The sequence below is a fragment of the Humulus lupulus genome, chromosome X (assembly GCF_963169125.1).
Source record: "Humulus lupulus chromosome X, drHumLupu1.1, whole genome shotgun sequence".
Lineage (NCBI taxonomy): Eukaryota > Viridiplantae > Streptophyta > Magnoliopsida > Rosales > Cannabaceae > Humulus > Humulus lupulus.
The window spans coordinates 245,498,684-245,520,069 of record NC_084802.1 but is presented as its reverse complement, the minus strand read 5'-3'; the positions used below and the strand labels follow the sequence as shown (position 1 = coordinate 245,520,069).

General features: G+C 40.6%; 1 protein-coding gene across 1 annotated transcript; it reads left to right on the top strand.

The window, feature by feature from the left end:
* The first annotated feature begins 1,801 nt into the window (after positions 1-1,801).
* LOC133806904 (uncharacterized) lies at positions 1,802-3,326 on the top strand. Its single transcript, XM_062245000.1, has 4 exons — positions 1,802-1,993; positions 2,114-2,256; positions 2,360-2,558; positions 2,646-3,326. The coding sequence occupies exons 1-4, from the start codon at positions 1,802-1,804 to the stop codon at positions 3,324-3,326; spliced, it is 1,215 nt and encodes a 404-aa protein (XP_062100984.1).
* Positions 3,327-21,386: the final 18,060 nt, after the last annotated feature.

The window sequence follows — 21,386 nt, the reverse complement described above, 5'->3', positions numbered from 1 at the left end:
TCTAAAAAATAGTGGCTATGTCTAGTAATTTTAATGGTCCAAGGTCTTAGAAATAGTTGGGTTATTACAAACAACCATTACATATCATACAACATTCAAATCACATACAATCCAGTCATATCAACACAAACAAAATTTCATGACTTCTCATCATCATCACATCATCACAAAATATCATTTCACACTTCATGTCGCAAAACGTATCATCGTACATAACATTCTATTCATACAAAAAATCTTACAGTTCACAGCATAAATAAACAAAATCCTGTCTAACTTCCTTACCTCAGGTCCAAGCAAAGTAAAAACTGACAAACTTTACAATGAGCCTATAACCATAATCAAATAGCACTTTTTTAGCATCACATAATACTTTCTTGTGCCCAACTCATATACTCTATGTGTTCATGGCCATGCACACATGGTGAAAACTACTCATAATATCCAAATAGGCATAATTACACATAAAATCACCAAAACAATAATGCAAATTATACCTATGTTACATGCATGGTTTTTAAATAAAAATCATATGGTTGAATAATAGACTCATTTTTTAACGTAAAAGTGCATTTGCATGCGACATGCATACGTGAGAACGTTGTTAAAAAGTGACGTTGAAAACAATAATTCCTACGCGCTTATTTCTACCGTCTTCAAAAATAATGATTTAGCAACATACTTTCTTACCATTATTTATTTCCTTTAAAATCACTAAGTTGATTAAACCTCTTTAAAACATTATTTTTATTTCATAAAAATAATTTATTTAGCCATTTAAAGATATAATAAATCCATTTATTATTTTTAAATTACTTAGAAATAATAAAGACTTGAAATTAATTAAAATACTTATAATTATCATGTTTCCTTAGAAAATAACAGTTTTATTTAAATTAATAAAATTACAAACCCATGTGAGAAAAATATAAATTTTAAGTGTGGGAAAAATATATTTTATTTTATTAATAGTGTGACTCGGTTGGCTCTCTTCCATGGCGAAGAAGAAGAAATTGACTCGGAAGCTCGTGACTCGTGTGGTTGATTAAGACTCTCTGTTGATTCAGGATGAGAAGGACCAGGAAGGCACTGTTGCTGATGTTGCGATCGTTGAAGGTTCTGCGGCTGATGCTACGATCGTTGAAGATGAAGCTCGATCTAAGGGTTTGAATCTAGATGCTGAACATGAATGAGTGCCAGAACTTAGGGGAAACCAGGAAGCTGATCTTCGGGGCTTTGGGATGGCCATTCCGATGTCGAACCCTTCTAGCTAGGCGGACAAGGTGGAGGAAGGGGACTATCAGGCTTCAGCTCACAATCAATGGCAGCGGTTTACGACAAGTAAACTCTCTTTTATGACAAAAAACTTGAGTTTGCTGAACCTTTGATCAAAGATGGTAGGAAAATTGCTAGGGTTGATATTGAAGAGGTCAAATATCAATATGCTAATTGGAGCTCGGCAGTAATTTGTATGGTTCTTATGGCTAATCCCCCAATGGCTGTGTTTGAAGGATTCATCAAAAGAGTTTGGGGCCATCTCGGGATTGCTCAGATTGCTAGAATGACAATGGGGCTGACTATGGTAAAATTTAATGATGATGCTACTCGAGATCATGTACGTAAAAATGGTATCCTTCAGTTTGATAGGAAACCTATTATCATCCGACCATGAACTGCTGATCTCAGTGCAGTTCGACTAATCCGTTCAGTTCTGCTGTGGATTCGATTACATGACTTAGGGCTTTAGTATTGGGGAAGTAAATGCCTTAGTGCGCTTGTGAGTACACTAGGTAAACCGATCATGGATGACAAATTTACTCAAGAGCGTTCCAGAGTTCAATTTTCTAGAGTTCTTATGGATATGGATATAACGAATAATCCTCCTAGGAGTATACAATTCCTTAATGAGTACGGACAGATTGTGGAGCAAGGGGTGGATTATGAATGGCTGCCTATTAAATGCAAAGTTTGCTCTAGATATGGTCATTCCATGGTGGATTTTCGTAAGGAAATGAAAACTCATTGAGTCAAGAAGGGTGCTCAGCCTAAAGATGAGTTAGAGGAGGGGAGGGATAAGGGCAACCAACTTCGGGTTGCTGTACCTGATATGCAGAAGGAGTTGGCTAACATTTCTACTAACGCTAAGGGACCAAATAACAGTGAAGCTAGTTGGCAAACTCCAAAGAAAGTAGCTACTCTTTCTAAACAAGGACCGACTGAAGTTGTTAGTTCCTTATCTTCTAAAATTCCAACTGGGCAAGGATAGAATCAGAAAAATGCATTTGTGGTGCTTCAGGAGCAGGTGGACGGTGAGAAAGGGGGTATATCTATTTCTAACACTTCTTATGGATAATTACAGCATATTGAGCTGGAATTTGAGAGGATTGAATGCTCCTAATAAGCATACAGTAGTTATAGATATATGTAGTAGGAATAAAATAGGGGTTGGTGCTTTTTTAGAAACTAAAATGAAGGGGAATAAAGTCATGGAATTCATGGGACTTAAACTTCCTAACTGGGATTTCTATTCTAGCTCTGTTACTGAAGGCAGAGTTTTGGTCATTTGATGGAAGACTTTTGTGAGGGTTACTATTATAGAGGAGACTAATCAGTATGTTCATTGTGTTGTTAAAATGGTTGGTCAGTGGCAAGCTTTCTGCACTACTTTTGTCTATGGGCTCAATACAATGGAGGGAAGGAAGAGTTTATGGCAAGGGTTACCTAGGCTCATGCTCCCTGTTAAATCTTGGATTATATTAGGGGATTTTCATGCTATTTTTACTGGTAAGGATAGGACTGGTGGAAAACCTGTCTCCAAAATGGAGTTGGCTGATTCTTCTCAGTGGCTTGCTGGGAATCAAGTGGAGTCACTTAAGAGTACTAGATCTTATTTTACTTGGATGAACAATCAAGATGGTCCAGCTCGAATGTACTCTAAGATAGACCATGTGTTTACTAATGAGGAATGGCTTGATGTTTTCCCTAGCTCTACAGTTGTGTTTCGGGGGGAAGTTGTTTCTGACCATTGTTCATGTGTTATTTCTACCACGACCATGGAGAATGTGGGTATCAAATTGTTTCAGTTCTTTAATTTTTGGACTGATCATCAAGATTTCAAAGAGGTGGTTCTGAATAGTTGGAGGAAACCAATCAAAGGGACTGGTTTCAGGGTTGTGTTTATCTTGAAGACTAAGAGGCTGAAGCACAGATTGAAGAGGTTTAACAGGGACAATAATGGAGATATTGGTTTGAATTATCAAAAGGCTAAGGATGTTTATCAGGATGGTAAACTTCAAGCTCAATCCCATCCTCGAGACTATGGGTAACAAGAGATAGTGAAGGCTGCTGCTGAAGCTTTTACTATTCAGGAGCACATGTACCATAGTTTTTTGGCTCAAAGAAGCAAAATTACTGGGTTAAGGAAGGGAGATATGAACACTTCTTATTTTCATGGTTGCTTGAGAAAGCGCAAAGCAGAGAATAGAATTGCAACCTACATCACTGAACAAGGTAGCTTGATAGATAATTTTCCTGATGTAGTTTCTCACTTTCTGGATCACTTTAGAAGTTATTTGGGAAGTCCTATCTCAGCTATTGGTAAGATCAATCTTCACTATATTGAGATGGGTACCAAGCTTTCTGTTGACCAGCAGCTTTCTCTTTTGAAACCATTCTCTCATAAGGAAATTCGAGATGCTCTTTTTCAGTATTCCCATCACCAAATCTCCAGGTCCTGATGGCATTGGATCAGGGTTTTTCAAGGTGTTATGGCAGGATATTGGGGGTGAAGTTTGCACAGCAGTTGGCCATTGTTTTGAGACAGGGATATTTCCTTCTGAGCTCCATGATACAACACTGTCGTTGGTCCCTAAAGTTGCTAATCCTTCTTGGGATGTAGACTACAGACCTATAGCTTGTTGTTCTACCTTATACAAGTGCATCTCTAAACTATTATGTGCTCGTATGGCCTTGATTCTTCCTGATCTCATTCAGCCGAACCAAGGAGCTTTTATTCAGAGTAGATCCATTTCTCATAACATTTTGATTTTCCAAGATCTCATCAAGAATTATGGGAGGACATCTACCTCTCCTAGATGTGCTATTAAGATAGACTTAAGCAAAGCTTATGATACTGTGATTGGCAGTTTCTTGAAATTATTTTAAAGGCTTTTTTCTTTCCTATGAAGTTTATAGGATGGATTATGGCTTGCTTAAAAAACACAACTTACTCTTTGCTTATGAATGGTAGGGTTCAAGGTAGTTTTAAGGGTGAGAAAGGGTTGCGTCAAGGTGATCCTATGTCTCCGCTTTTGTTTGTGCTAATCATGGAATATCTCACTTGGAGTCTTCAACTAGCACCTCATGATTCCACTTTCAGATTTCACCCCATGTGTAAAAGCCTTAAACTTCTTAATCTTTGCTTTGCTGATGATTTGATTTTATTCTGTAAGGGAACTCTTTCTGCTGTTAGAGTTTTCAAAGAGGCTCTTGAGGATTTTAGTGCTGCTACAGTGCTTTCTGTTAATGCTAGTAAATCTCAAATATTTTTTGGAGGAGTTAATGCAGCAGATAGAAGGATTATAGCTCATGAGATTCAGCTTTTTGAAGGGACTTTTCCGCTTAAGTATCCAGGGGTTCCTATGCGACCAACTAAGTGGAAACATGAAGATTGTGACTTTATTATTCAAAATATCAGATTGCGGCTTCATTCTTGGGCTAGTAGGCACCTATATTTTGCTGGCCGAATGCAACTTATTCATTTAGTTTTATTTGGGCTTCATAATTACTGGATGAGTATCTTTGTGCTTCCTCAAAGTGTAGTTAATGAAGTGGAAAAACTATGCCGTGGGTTCCTCTGGGGAATAACTGGAAATAGAAGCAAGATCCATATTACTTCTTGGCAGAAGGTGTGCCTCCCTAAGGCTTGTGGTGGTCTCGGGTTCAGAGATGGTTCTAGTTAGAATCGAGCTATTTTAGCTAAATACATTTGGGCCATTTCTGAGAAGCATGATTTACTTTGGGTCAAATGGGTTAACTCAATATACTTGAAAGGCTCTAATTTTTGGAACTACAAATTGAAGCCAGATTGCAACTAGTATTGGAGGAAGCTGTGTCATATGAGGGGAAAATTTAGCTTAGCTGAGGTGAATGCTTCTAGTACAACAGGGAGGTTTAAGGCTTCCAAGCTCTATAACAGTTCCTTAAGTCAACAGCTGGTGGGATATCATCAAGCAGTTTGGTGTAAACTTTCTTTCACTAAGCATCGGTTCTGTTGACCCAAGATTTGGCCAACTGACACGGAGTCAGAATATGCTGGATATGAATGAATATGATGAGAAGAACGTAATGACAAAAATTAATAACAACACGATATTTTTATAGTGGTTCGGCCCCAAGCTTTGGTAATAACCTACGTCCACTTAGACTATTATTGATATAGAAATCAAAGGGGTGATCAAAGAATAAGGGTTCAATGAGTTTCACTAACCTCTGAAGAACAATACAATATCACTAGGAGAATTACTATAGTCTCAAATAATTCAAAAGCCAAAAGTCCCTTCCTTGAGCTATCTTTTGCTATTTATAGGCTCAAGGGGGATTACAAAATATTGTTACAGATATTCTCTCCTGAATAATCGGATATCCAGGAGATTGTGCGAGATAAATTCGGGATTTATAAAGATCTTCCCATAAATATTGCTTTGCATGCAGAACTATCGACCAGACTGGTCGCAGGTAAGACTGGGCCGCACTGCTTCTAATGTGTCTTCTGGTCGATACTCTAACAGAACGTCTCCAGGTGTCAGCCACGTGTCCAGGGATCACTTGCCACATCATCAATGCTAATTTTTTGGCAGCAACTTCATCCTCTCGCACTAGCATCGCGCTGGCAGCAACTTCAGTAATCGCCAGATAAATAAACAAAGTTTCTCCTTCGATCGGCTTTGATAAGATGGGAGGCTGTGCCATATGAGCCTTCAAGGCTTGGAATGCTTGCTCGCAGTCTCCTGTCCATTCAAACTTCTTGTTTCCTCTAAGTAGATTTAAAAAAGGAACACACTTGTCTGTTGATTTCGAAATGAATCTACTTAGGGCTGCGATCCTCCCGGTTAAACTTTGTACTTCTTTGATCCTTTCTGGCGACTTCATGTCGATCAGGGCTTTTATCTTGTCGGGGTTGGCCTCGATTCCTCTTGAATTTATGATAAACCCCAAAAACTTCCCTGATCCGACTCCAAAGGAACGCTTGAGGGGATTTAACTTCATCTGGTACTTGTTTAACACATCAAAGCACTCTCGTAAATCCCTCACATGTCCTTCTGCCTTTTTAGACTTTACCAGCTTGTCATCCACATATACCTCCATGTTTACACTGATTTTCTCTTTAAACATGTGGTTGACTAGCCGTTGGTAAGTCGCACCTGCGTTTTTCAGTCCGAAGGGCATTACTTTGTAACAGTATAGGCCCATATCAGTCCGAAAGCTGGTGTGATCCTCATCAGGGGGATGCATGCTAATCTGGTTGTAGCCTGAATATGCATCCATGAATGAGAGGATCTCATGTCCTGCAGTTGCATCGACCAGCTGGTCGATCCTCGGGAGTGGGAAGCAATCTTTTGGGCAGGCTTTATTGAGGTCTGTAAAATCCACACAGGTCCGCCACTTGTCGTTAGGCCTGAGAACTAGTACCGAATTGGAGACCCACGATGGATAAAATGCCACCCGGATGAACCCATTCTCCTTTAGCCTCTCGACTTCTTCTTTTAAGGCTCTCGACCTATCCTTATTGAGCAGCCTTCTCTTTTGTTGCACGGGTGGAAAGGTCTTGTCTATATTCAGGACATGGCTGATTAGCGCAGGATCTATCCCAACCATGTCTTTATGCGACCAGGCGAAAACCTCCTGGTTTTTTCGCAAGAATTCTACCAGTGCGTGCTTCATGGTAGGCTCTAAGTTTTTCCCAACCTTTATGACTCTGGTCGGGTCTTCTTTGTCGAGTTGGACCTCCTCTAGGTCCTCGACAGGTCCAACAATTTCTTCAAAATCCCCAAAGCGAGGATCTAAATCTCTATCCTCACTTTGGGCAACACCCTATTTGGTGACTTCATCACCGGATTGGGCTTGCGTATCAACTGCCATCTGCAACCTATTTGGGGTAGTGCTCTTTGACGTTCCACTCTTTGCCTTGGTGATTGAGGCGTTGTAGCACTCCCTGGCTTCCCTTTGGTTCCCCAACACGCGTCCTACCCCCGCGTCTGTTGGGAACTTCATGGCTAGGTGCCACATAGAGATGACGGCCCGTAGATCAACCAGTATGGGCCTTCCAATAACGGCGTTGTACGCCGAAGGACAATCGACCACTACAAAAGTGGCGAGTAATGTCCTTGTTGCAGGCACTGTACCCGTCGTTACTGGGAGTTTGATCAATCCGGCTGGGGCGAGTCCTTCTCCAGAGAAGCCGTATATCATTTGATTGCAGGGCTCCAAGTCCTTAACGGACAATTTCATGCGTTCCAGTGTTGATTTATACAGGATATTCACTGAACTTCCTGTATCGACCAGTACCCTCTTCACCATCATGTTCGCCATCTGGATGTCCACGACCAGCGGATCGGAATGTGGGAACCTGACATGCTGGGCGTCGCCATCAGAGAAGGTTATCTCTCCTTTTTCTGACCGAGCCTTTTTTGGTGCACGGTCCTCCACAGTCATCATCTTGATGTCCTGGTCGTGGCGCAGAGTCCGAGCATATCGTTCTCTGGCCTTTCCGCTATTTCCTGCGAGGTGCGGTCCTCCACAGATGGTTAAGAGTGTTCCAGTCACGGGGGCAAGCTGTAAGGGTGGCGAGCGCTGGCGCGTGGGCGCTTGCTCGTTGCCTCCCGGAGCTTCTCGTTGGGAATTTCCCGAGGCCCGTACGTACCTTCTCAAGTGTCCTTGTCTAATAAGGAACTCGATTTCATCTTTCAACTGGTTGCATTCATTAGTGTCATGTCCGTAGTTGTTATGGTAACGACAGAACTTGGTGGTGTCTCTTTTTGAAATATCCTTTCGAATGGGGCCAGGTTTTTTGTAAGGCACACTCGAACTTGTGGCCTGATAAACCTCTCCCCGAGACTCAACGAGGGCAGTGTAGTTGGTGAACTGAGGTTCATAACGATTACCCTTGGCTCGTTTGTTGTCGGAGGTGGAAGGCTCATTATACGGCTGTTTTCCACCATTCTTGCCATTGCCGTTACCGTTCCCGTTGCCTTTGCCGTTGCCATTAGGTTTGGACCCATTGGCGGCTTTGGCAGGTTCGGAAGCCTTCTTATCCTTGCCTAAGGGCTTTCCATCGTCGGCAATGGCTTATTCGAGCTTGATGTAGCGATCAGCCCGGTCCAAAAATTCTTGGGTAGTTCTCACTCCTTCCTTTCGAAGACTTTTCCAGAGGGGAGAATGACGTTTAACTCCTGCAGTTATGGCCATCATTTTTCCTTCGTCCCCGACCGTTTTCGCTCCAGCTGCTGCTCGCATAAAACGCTGGATGTAGTCCTCAACTGACTCCCCATCCTGTTGGCGAATTTCAACCTACTGGTTTGCCTTGGTCGGATGCACACGACCTGCGTAGAACTGTCCGTAGAACTCCCTTACGAACATTTCCCAGGAAACTATGCTTGCAGGAGGGAACTTAAAAAAACCATTCCTGCGCTGCTTCAGAAAGTGTTGCAGGGAAGATCCTGCACCGAGCGTCTTCGGACACTTTCTGAATGTCCATCTGAATTTCAAACTTGTTGACATGGGACACTGGGTCCCCATATCCGTCAAAGTTTGGGAGTGTAGGCATTTTGAACTTGCTGGGAGTTTCGGCATTAGCTATCCTTTGTACGAAAGGAGTGCCTTTCCTCCTATCGTGGTCGATGTAAGAAGTTCTTCCCCCGACCAGCTGCTGCACTGCCTGGTTGAGGGCGTCTATCTGGGCCTGTAAAGCGGCAGGAATCGCTGTGGCCTCTGTCGCTAGGGGGATGTTCTCGCCATGCCGCTCACGGCGATCGTTGAGTACATATCTTAGGTCCTCGTCTCTTCTCCGCTGCTCGCTACCCCTGAGCCGGTTGAAGACATTATTTTGTCTGGGCTGCCCCCCAGCGTCCCATTTGTTGGGTTGTTCGTCTTGAGGTACCTGGCTCCTGCCTTTACGTCTTTCTTCGCCTCTCTCACCGGCATTTCCCTTGCCTGAGTCGGCCTTATTATATCCGTGGCCATCTTTGAACCTCGACTAGCTATGGTGGGATCGACTGTTCCCTCTATTCCCGTCTCTGGCTGAAACATCCCGAGCGTTAGAGGGCGGCCTGCGCTGGTCGTGGTGTCCCCGCGCACTATCATGCCGTGGGGGACCCCGAACCGCATAGCCTAACTCTGAGTCCCTCCTGTTACCAGGAGGGTGCTGACCTCTGTTCGGTAGGTTTGGCCCATCATCCCTACGGCGTCTAGGACTGCGAGGCTGATGCTCGACCCTATTCTGCCTCTTTTGCGGGGGGTTACCCCGAGCAGCTTGGGATGGTGGCTATGCCTCAGGATCCAGTGGGACATCGTCACGAGGCATTTGAGGCTACTCGGGCCTCTGCGGACTTGAAGGCTGGATCGGTGGGCTAGGATTGGGACCCCTCTGAGGTGGCCCATTAGCAGGTTGGTCAGGCTGTGAAGCAGGTGCAGCCTGATTTCTAGCCAGTTGCAAGGCTGCCTCAAGGGCTGCCATGGCTTCGCTCTGGTGGTGGTGCACCTCCGCCTGCCTTTCGCTCAATTCCGCGCGCTGCCGTTCAATCTCTTGCTGCTGCTGCGCCATAACTTCAGCGGCAGTCTCCTGACTGGCTCTCAGACTAGCCAGCTCTTCCTGCAACGCGCCCAGGGTACTTTTCAACGTTGCCTCATCCATTTCCTCCTCCTCAAAGTCTAGTTGTGGCTCATCCTCTGCCATGCTTGCAGGAGGAGAAGGAGGTGGCGGGTTCGACGGTGCAGCAGCGGCTGCCTGTCCAGTTTTGTTTCCAGCTTTCGCCATTAGTTTTCTCAACAACGATAAATCAAGCTCTCAATGAAAGCACCAGAATGTTGACCCAAGATTTAGCCAACTGACACGGAGTCAGAATATGCTTGATATGAATGAATATGATGAGAAGAACGTAATGACAAAAATTAATAACAACACGATATTTTTATAGTGGTTCGGTCCCAAGGTTTGGTAATAACCTACGTCCACTTAGACTATTATTGATATAGAAATCAAAGGGGTGATCAAAGAATAAGGGTTCAATGAGTTTCACTAACCTCTGAAGAACAATACAATATCACTAGGAGAATTACTATAGTCTCAAATAATTCAAAAGCCAAAAGTCCCTTCCTTGAGCTATCTTTTGCTATTTATAGGCTCAAGGGGGATTACAAAAGATTGTTACAGATATTCTCTCCTGAATAATCAGATATCCAGGAAATTGTGCGAGATAAATTCAGGATTTACAAAGATCTTCCCATAAATGTTGCTTTGTATGCGGAACTATCGACCAGACTGGTCGCAGGTAAGACTGGGCCGCACTGCTTCTAATGTGTCTTCTGGTCGATACTCTAACAGAACATCTCCAGGTGTCAGCCACGTGTCCAGGGATCACTTGCCACGTCATCAATGCTAATTTTTTGGATAACAAGTTCTTACTTTGGCAAGTGGTTAACTCTCAACTTCTCACAAGGAATAACATGCTCAGGTTTAATATTAATATTGATTGTCTGTTATGTCCAGTTTGTGGTGCTCATAATTAGAGTCACACTCATCTTTTCTTTGATTGTTGTCTTTCTAAGAAGATAATTGATTTAATCTTTGCTTGGATGGGGTTTAGAGCCTGGCCTGGTGAGTTTACTGGCTGAATAGTTTGGATTGCTAGTAGTAGACCTGGAATCATCTCCTCTATTATCAATATAATTTTGGCTACTGTTATATACTACATTTGGAGGAACTGAAACAGGTGTCTATTTGATGGGTTTACTTTGACAACTGATTGTATAGCAAGGGATATCACGATATAGTGCAGTACAGATTTTTCATTGTTAAAAATAGGAAGTTATCTCTACAGGAACAGAATTTTATTGGAAAACTTAAATGTAATTAGTTTGGGTGAATAGTTGGTTCCTTTATTTGTTCGTACAGTATAGGTTGGATTGTTTGTGGGTGAATTGCCCGTTCAGTTGTATTGGTTGCTTTGTTCAATGAAGTTCATTTTCCTCTTGATAAAAGAAATATATATTTTATTTATATTCTTTTAAGACTAAATTTTAAGTAGAATAAATTCATAAGTGATAATCAAATAATTCATTTTAATTTATCAAACTAAACTTTCAGCCACTATTTAATTTATTTAAAAATCACAAGTGAATTTACCTCAACATTTTTCTTAATTAAAATGAAGAAAATCATATCTATTAAAATGAACACTCATGGTAACATTAAAAATACCACTTTTACTATTTACATAGTTTAAGGTATTAATTTATTTCAACATACACACAAAATTTCTTTTATTTAAAAGACAACTTCTCATTTTACCAAAAACAATCCAGCAACAATATATATTTTAAAAAATCACCAACATGACTTTAAAAACTCATATTTTCTCTAAAAAATCACCAACTGTAGGTGTTTATTTGAGTAAAAGATAGCATTTTAATGTATATTAAAATTCCATTTAATTTCTTAAAAACATCATAGCACTTGCAAAATTATTTAAGCATGCAAAAACATTATTCTCATCATATTTCACATCATTTATACACAAAAATCATCAAGCATTTAAAATCATGAAATTCATCCTTTTTCATCATGCCTCACAAAATTCACACATTAATCATGCATGTTTAATCAGCAGAATTCAAACACAAACTCTACCATGTTTCTACACCTCTTTTAATTATTTTAATGTTACCATTATCATACAATAATTCATCAAACCACCTTAAAACATACTCACAAATCGTAAAAAAAAATCATCTTGAAGGGAGAACAAAACTAACATATTTCTATCATGCAAGTATTCCAAGGGAGAACAAAACTAACATATACCCATTTAAAATCTTACAAACAACCATGATTTGAACACCACCCCTAGGCCGAAACCCTCATAGCCCAAAATAATCACATCCCTTCATAAAAAATGAAAACACCCATCATCATATTTAGTAGATCACATACTAAAAACCTTGAATGCTTTTACACAAAACTTTAAAATCAAACAAACCATAGCATCATATTATAAGAAGAAAACATAGGTGTCACAACATCAAGTATTACCATGGTTCTTATAACAAACCTTCTCACCCAAAATCAACAAGAAACAAATCATTATACCATCATCTCATGTAAACCAAAAATACAAAAAAAAAAAACCAAAAAGGGCTAAGGGTTCATTACCTCTCTTGATTGTAAAATCAAGAACACCCAAAGTGACCAATACTCAAACTATATCATCCCTTGTTCAAGCCCTAGGATTGAACCCTTCTTCTTCTCCTTTTTCTCCTTCTTCTCCTTCTTCTTCTCTTTCTGTCACTAGCTCGCCCACTCTCTCTCTCTCCTTCACATTTTTTTTCCTCCTTCTCTCTAGAAAATGGCAGCCTCTCTCTCCCTTTCTCTCTCTAGCCGTCGGTCCCAAATGAGCATAATGCTCTCTTCCCTTTTTCCTTCCCTCTTTATTCTAACCTAGCCAAAATAGCCTCAGGGAAAAAATGGTAATAAGTTTCCTAATTATTTCTATTTTCTTTTATTTTAATTTTATTTGATTTTATCTTAATTGGTAGAAAAAAAAATAGATGACAATCTCCATTCCCTTTATACCTATTGTCTTCATTTTAGTTGCCAAATAAAATAGGAATAAAATCACTCACCTTCCCACTATGCTCACACGTTCACACTCTCCCTTTCCCTTTCATTTATTTTATTGTCAATTAAATAAATCTAATATAAGAAAGCTATAAAGTGTGTAGAAAATTCTACACAAGTGCACCATGCAACCATGCACATGCACACACTCAATAACTAGGGTGTATCACTACCTACCATACACCTTGGTGCATTCAACCAAAACTCAATTATTCACATATGAAAAATAAATAAATAACAATTGAATTCACAAAATTCTATCAAACAATTAATTTAAACAAATAAATAAAATAATACACAACACATAACAATTAAATAAAATAAAGCACAAAATTTAATAACTAAAAAAAAATTTGGTGCGCTACATCGCATCTTTACTGTCATCAGGTAGCTTTCCGATGGTGTGGTGCTCCCTTATAGGAGTCATCCAGGTCGGTTTTATGTCAATCATTTCGACATTTACCGTTTCTCCCATTATACTCGGGCTTTCCAAGAACTCCACCGGAACTACATTCAATATATTGGTCGCTTTGGTGGTAGCGAGTCGAGCCAGAGTATCAGTCTTGGAATTCTGCTCGCGGGATACCTGCTCAACAGAGCTAAACTTGAACTCAGACAACTCACCCTTTACCTTAGCCAAGTAGGCCGCCATCTTGATGCCTCGAGTTTGGTATTCCCCCAATATCTTATTTACCATGAGCTCGGAATCACTATAACATTGGATGGTTTTTGCCTTCAGCTCTTCCGCCACCCTTAGCCCTGCCAATAAGGCCTCATACTCTACTTAACTGTTGGATACTTCAAACGTGAACCTGAGAGGTGTATGGAACCGATGTCCTTCAGGTGAGATTAATATTATCCTAGCTCTCAATCTGTTTTTGTTTGACGATTGATCAACGAAGATTTTCCATAAGTCCTGCAATGGCTCCCTTATCAACTCGTCCTAAAAACCAGTGCACTTAGCCACAAAGTCAGCAAGGGCTTGGCTCTTGATTGTTGTTCGTGGCATGTATAATATTGACCCTCAAATTAGCCAACGACACAGAGTCAAGAATACGACAGGATATAGAACGACGCTTGAAAAGATAATCTAATGGAAAGGGAAAAAACACCAAGGAATTATCGTGGTTCAGCCCCAGTGATTGGTAATGACCTACGTCCACTTAGTGATATTATTATTATTGAATCTTAAAATTGTGATCAAAGAACTAGGGTTCTTGAGTTTCACAAACCTTAGACGTAATACAATAAGATGGTAATAACTTACTTTAGCTCTTTTTCTCTCAATCTTAAGCAAAAAAGCTAATCAATCAAAAGTCCCTTCCTTGAGCTATTTCATGCATATTTATAGGCTCAATGAGGGTTACACATGCTAACGTGTTCTATCTTTCCTTAATAATCGCATATCAAGGATAATCATGAAGAAATATTCAAATGCAGTTAATATTAGATTACAACTTAAGAAGGAAATAAATCAGGCTTCACGATCAGCCTGGTCGTATCAAAAATTCAATGTTGGCAATGAGGCGTGCTCCTGGTCGATGGCCAAACAACACCTTTGCCCTTTAATTCCGCCACGTGTCAATCCATGTGTAAATAATCTTTGCCACGTCATCAAAAATCATTTTTGGGTAAACATATAATATCTCGAACTAGCTAAGTTTGATGGCCCATTTTAATAGACATCCTGATGTTTCAGGCTTGTGCAACACTTGCCTTAGAGGTTGGTCGGTTAAGACGTGAATAGAATGGGATTGGAAGTATGGCCTGAACTTCCTTGAAGCCAAAATGAGACAGAATGCAAGCTTCTCTATCAGTGGGTACCATGATTCAACTCCGAGAAGCCTCTTGCTTACGTAATATACGGGTTTCTGCGCTCAGTTTTCTTCTCAAACTAATACGACACTAACTGCATTTTCTGTCATAGCTAGGTAAAGAAATAGACACTCTCAAGACGTCAATTTTGATAGTACAGGGGGTTTAGCTAGATGCGTTTTTAGATCATGAAATGCTTGTTTGCATTTTTCGATACCCTCAAATTTTTTGTTTCCCCTGAGCAAGTTGTAGAATGGTAGACACTTGTCAGAGGATTTTGAAAAAAAATGGTTTAGAGCCACCACCTTTCCAGTTAGGCTTTGTACTTCTTTACGCGACCTGGGCAAAGGCATTTCTAGCAACGACCTGTTTTTCCAAATTCACCTCTATGCCCCTTGTGTTGACTATGAACCCCAGAAACTTTCATGACTCAACTCTGAAAGTGCACTTCTGTGGATTCAGCTTCATATCGTTCTTTCTCAATATGCCAAAACATTCTTCCAGGTCGGTTACATGGTTATTGTCAGTCTTTGATTTGACAAGCATATCATCGACATACACCTCCATGTTTCTCCCGATCTGGTTGACGAACATTTCGTTAACCAACCGTTGGTATGTAGCCCCTGCATTTTTCATCCTGAATGGCATAACTCTGTAGCAATATACGTTATGCTCGATCATGAAATTGGTATGCTCTTGGTCTGCAAGGTTCATCGCAATCTGGTTATATCAAGAATACGCATAATTGAAATACATGAGCTCGTGACTGGTCGTGGCGTCTACCAACTGATCAATTCTTGGTAGTGGGAAACAATCCTTCAGACAAGCCTTGTTGAGGTCGAAGAAATCGATACAAGTTCTCCACTTCCCGTTTGGCTTCGGGACTAGTACGGGGTTAGCAACCCAGATCGGGTATTTTTCTTCCCTGATAAACCCCCATTTTAGTAGGCGATCTACTTCTTCTTCTAATGCTTTAGATCGTACTGTCCCTAAAAGCCTCCATTTTTGGGACTTTACAGGCATACTCTTGTCCAAGTTTAAAGTATGCATTATTATACTCGGACTGATTCCCACCATGTCCACATGCGACCAGGCGAAAACATCTAGGTTCTTTCGTAGAACCTTGACCAGCTCCTTCCATTTGACATCAAGATTTTTCCCAATTTTTACAACTCTTGAAGGTTCTTTCGGGTCGATGTTTGTTTCCTCGAGCTCTTCTATTGCTTTAACCTTAGACCTGTCTTTGCCTACTCGTGGATTAATGTCATCCTGTTGGGTGACCTCACCATCTTCTTCTCGAGTTTCCTCCATCCCACGGGTGACTTCCATTACTTGGGACTCCTCACCTCCCTCATTTATGACCATCGCCTGTTGCGCGGGTTATGATTTTCCCTTCATAGAAATGCTATAACATTCTCTGGTGACAAGCTGGTCTCCTCTTACTGTGCATATGACATTCATTGCCCGGTGTCAAATTGAAGTGTTGGCTTCAAATGCCATCAATGAATGTCGGCCCAAAATCGCGTTATATGCTGTCGGGCATTCGATTACCACGAACTCCAGTATTTTAGAGATAGTTCGTGACCCTTCCCTCAATGTCACCACTAGTCCGATTGTCCCTATAGTCGCCGCTCCTTCACCCGAAAACCTGTACAGAGTCATCGAGGCCGCCTTCAAATCAGTTACAGACAATCCCATCGTTTCTAGGGTGGACCTGAAAAGTAAATTCATGGAACTTCCATTATCCACCAATATTCTCCATACCCTTTGGTTAGCGAGCTCCACGGTTACCACCAGTGGATCATTGTGTGGGAATTGAACGTGGCTATCATCCTCTTTCATGAAAATGATTTTTTGTTTTTCCAACCGCTGTTGCTTTGAGAACTGCTGCTCTGGGACAAACTCCAAACTGTTATGAGTTTTCAACTCATTAATATACCTTTTTTGGGCCCCGTTTCTTGTGCCTGCCAAATGAGGTCCTCTGGCAATAGTGGTTATATCTCCTCCTACTATCGAGGGAGGGTCAACCTGATTTGTCTGAGCTCCAGGTTGATCTGTCGGAGCTTGTGGAATTAGATGAGGATACTTCCTAGTAGGGTGATTGGGAACTACTCGATTTCAAGAGTACTGGCTAATGGTCTAGCTCAAATGAGTGTCTCAATTTCATCCTTCAGCTTTTGGCAATCATCAGTGTTATGACCGATGTCATTGTAGAATTGGCAAAACTTTGAAGGATCTCTCTTTGCCCTCTGATGCCTTAAGGTTCTGGCTTCTTTCACGTGAGGCAATTAGAATTAGCCAGGAAGATATGCTCTCGGGTGTCTATTATGTCTGTGTTGGTGGCATAAATGGGCTTGAATTTCTCCACAGACTTGTTCTTCTTCATCCTGTTCTTGTCACCCTCACCATTCCCCTTCCTCTTATTATTTCCCGCTTGGTTATTCTGGGTAATGGGTTGAGTCGTAGTTGCAACATCTGTCACTGCTCCTTTTCTCATCGCCATGAGCTTCGAACTATCAACAGCATCCCTAGCCCACGCTGTAACATTGGTGAATCTGCTTAGGTATGCTTTCAGTGTTTCACCAGGCTGTTGTTTTACATTGGCCAATGAATTGGTTTCAACACGAGCTCCCTATGAAGCTCAGAATGCTCTTTTAAAATTGGAAGAAAATTTCTTCCATGAGCTTATCAAATGCTTCTTGTATTGTTTAAAACACTGTTTAGCAGGTCCAACCAGAGTTGCATGGAACAGGATACATCTTAGATCGAGCCCGACGTTGTGGGCCATCATCATCGTGTTGAACATCCCGAGGTGATCGGATGGATATGTGTTTCCATCAAATGTCGTCATGTTTGGCATCCTAAAGCCAATAGGATATGTAGTCAGTGCAATGTTTGGAGCAAAAGGTCCAAGCTCCTCATCTAATTCGCAATCATCCTTTCCCTTTCCAGATAAGAGTCTTTTCATTTGTTCTTCCATCAAAGCCAGTCTCTCAAGGATTTGATCCTTGATCCCTAGGTTAGCTGGGGGCTGTTCAACAACTCCCATCCTATTATATACGTTTGATGGGTTGTTGTCCCTCCAAGTTCGAGCTTGGTTTGGCGGGACATTCCCATTGTCGCGTACAATGGATGGACCTTCCTCATGTTGAGTATAACTAACATCTTCATTCCGAGTTGGACACCTTCTTTGTGAGTTCAAATGATTTTGCAGGTCAAGCTATGGATCATATCGAGGACTTTGTGTTGAGCTCAAGTTATTTCTCAGGTCGCTCCTAGACCTACCTTCACGTTGGCCCTCCGTCCAGTAACTTCCATTTGAAAAACTTACGGCTTGCAGTTTAGATCGAGGATCTGGAGTCTTAGCATGCGTCCATGGGGCGTAAGTATTTATAGGCAGGGGAGGATTTCTCCTACTGTTCCCACGAGCTGGAGCATCTCCTTGTGGGAGAGGTGGTGTTGGATGTCATACCAGTGATGGAGGATGCCTTATTGGTGAGACTATCCTCGTTCCATTAGGAAGAATTAAATTAGTCCGACTCGTCTCCACTCCAATGTCCCTAGTTTTCTGTGCCTGGGGTTTTGATCGTGGCACAAAAGGATTCGCTGGAGCACTTTTTCTTCATGAGCTTGTCCCAACCCCTCCCCGTGGGTTGTTCTGGCCATTTTTGGGAATCTGTAAAGAAGGCACAAAGCTGGGGGTCGCAGTCCTGACCGACCGACTGACATGCTGATGATGACCCCTGTGATGAGCAATGGGTTGAGCACTCTTGTGGTTTCGCTCTGAAGGCAAAACACTTGGAGTGGCGGTTCAGATAAAACTAGGTTTAGACCAGTTATTTCTTTGGGACTTATGAGACCCACTTTGCCTTTTTCCGACATTAACGTCGGTTGCAAGAGGGGGTAATCGAGCCATGACCTCCTCAATCTGCCTATTTTCCCTAGCAAGATGGCTCCTTAACTGGGCGTTTTCCATCTTGACAACATGCAAGTATCGTGGATTAGGATTTGGTGGGCGTGACGCTGAACTCCCAGTGTTGTACTGACCCACCAGTTGTTTCCCATGACGTTGTTGAACATCTGGACCCTTTTCAGTGGGAACAACGGTATGATCGGCCTCATGCCCACCAGGTTGTTCATTATCATGCATCGATCGAGTGAGCACCATGATGGATGTCGACGAAACTTGTGAAGCACTAATTTCCTCTCAATGAAAGCACCAAACTGTTGACGCAGTTTTTCACCAACAGTATATTAAGAAATCAAACAGGTAAATTAGTACAAAATTATAAACCGTAATGAAATACTAAACACTCTTTTGAACATACACAACTTTTACGTGGTTTAGCGGTTAAAATCCGCCTAGTCCACAAGTCAATATTATTACCTTTCTCTCTTAATTTCTGCAGAGTTTCAGTAATACAAAAATGGTTGTTTCTCTCCGTGTCCAGTACCCCTAGTATTTATAGGGGAATTTCATGGACAGGTTTGGATAACAGCGTAACTAAATATGGTATATATTTAATACAGATTATTCCCATTTACACTGGGATATGATTTGATAACAGAATATAATAATACTCGTGCTTTCTCAGATAATAAATGATAGATATGTACTATAGCATGTCAATTAATGAGCGTATAAGGAGCCTATGAATCTCTTGGAATCCTTTATTATGCATTCTATCCAAGTTCCCATGAGCTGAATATCTTTCCCAAGCTCGTGTTCAAAGTCTATCTGAACCCTAGCTCGCAGTAAACTCAGAGTGCCCAAAGTTTGATTTGATGACTATAAGTCTTGAACTCAATTATTATCTTGAGAGGCAGTCTGATAATAACCTGTGTATCGTGTTGTCAAGCCCCTAAACTCGAGTTGCTCACATCATTGTTAGCCAGATATTCTACTTGGCTATTTTTCCACACATTCACCTGCCAGCTGTACCCGAGTTGAATAATCAAACTCGTGCTTATTTTAGGGTACAACAGTTTTGTTATTGTGTTTACGCATCTCTGTAATATTCACATGCATGTATGAGTTTATGCTTTCTACTATGTATATTGTTTTGAAGATATATTTATAGGGGGCGTGCATATAGACTTATATAAATGAGATCCTACATGTTTAGTGGTGAAGATTGAACTCTTGACTTTCTTTAATCCATGAATTCTTTTTATTTATTTTATTTCTTGGTTTTATTCTTAAACTCTCAAAACCCCATTTTATTAGATTTTTTTTATTTGATTAATAAATTGAATTAATAGTCATCGTGGGATTAACCCGTACTACTACTTTATTAATAATTTGGTGAGTAATATGGAGTAATTATTATCAAATTTGGTACAACTTACAACATGCATCAAGCACCATTTTGGCAAGGGGTTTCATCAGAAACTTGACAAAATTTCTACTTATATATTTCTATGAATGGATATGGTGTTAGGAAATTTTTATCGAATTATATACTATTTACAGCCAGTGAATCCACTATATTTGACAGTGATATTCCCACTTTCATCAAATCGTTCTCCATTAGAATTCCAATCACATTGACCCTTACAGTCGTCCTCTAAAAATCTTATCAAGAGCATGGGCATTCAAATATCATTCGGAAGTAGGGTGGAAGATCAAGGCACTTATTCTATGATGCCCTTTAGTCCCAAAACAATGCCAACCATAAATGGGGCTATAAGTCTCAAAAATGGTCATCAACTCCTTATCAATTCCATTATACTACTATAAACATTTTAAAAATAATTATCGTAGAAATTAGCGAAATTTAAGAAAAAATTAATTACAAACAAAAATAATTCATATTCACCTTTCTATCGTTACTGATTTGTAGTTTGATGTTTTGAACAATGACCATAGACGACCATGCAATATTCATCGCTTGAGATTCTAGAACACCTTTCTATCGCGTGGGAAGTGATTCATTGACACCTTTTAATTCAACAAATGTCCCACTGCCGCCAAGTTCACTGTGCAACAGTAAAATTTATGATGTCTCTACAGTCGATTATTTGTAATGGTTTTAGCATGGATAATTAGGGAGTCAATGCATGTGTAGTTTCTATTCTCTTTGTGACCAAATTTACAAGCCAGACATCTCTATAGATATGTGGGATCATGGATAGTAACGTCAGTCATCTGCGCAAGCGAAAGAAAAAAATCCTTAATCATTGCCTATTTCTTAAATATTTGTACTTTGACTCTTCATCCAAGCCAATGACATCCAAAATTTGGCATTTACTCATGATTTCCCTATGAGGCAATTAAGAAAGTTGGATACTAAAATACAAGGGAAGCGTTTAGAACATAAAAACAAAATATGATGTCTTACCTTAACTACTATATAAAGGGAGATGCAGCTTGTGGCGGTTCAAATAATCTTATATGAGTGGCAGTTCAAATTTTCTTAGCTGAGTGGCGGTTACACATTGTAACTGAAAAGTCACATCTTATCACAACATTGACCATAATGAGAGATCACGCTGTTGAAAAAGTCACGTACACAAAAACAATCTTGTATGTAAATTAATAATTCTTCCTATCACAATTGGGGAAAAAATGAAAAACTATTGGTTAGTTTGAAAAAAAACCAGTAATTCATTCATTATGAATAAAGTTGTAGAAATCATTTTGTTCAATCAAATTGCATTGTTTACATGTTTTATTGCA

Excerpts from the sequence above, each read along its gene's own strand:
- LOC133806904 (XM_062245000.1), top strand. The coding sequence starts at position 1,802 with ATGGATGACAAATTTACTCAAGAGCGTTCCAGAGTTCAATTTTCTAGA. Across the intron at positions 1,994-2,113 it reads CTAGATATGGTCATTCCATG|AAGGAGTTGGCTAACATTTC; the intron begins GTGGATTTTCGT and ends CCTGATATGCAG. Across the intron at positions 2,257-2,359 it reads TCTTCTAAAATTCCAACTGG|CATATTGAGCTGGAATTTGA; the intron begins GCAAGGATAGAA and ends GGATAATTACAG.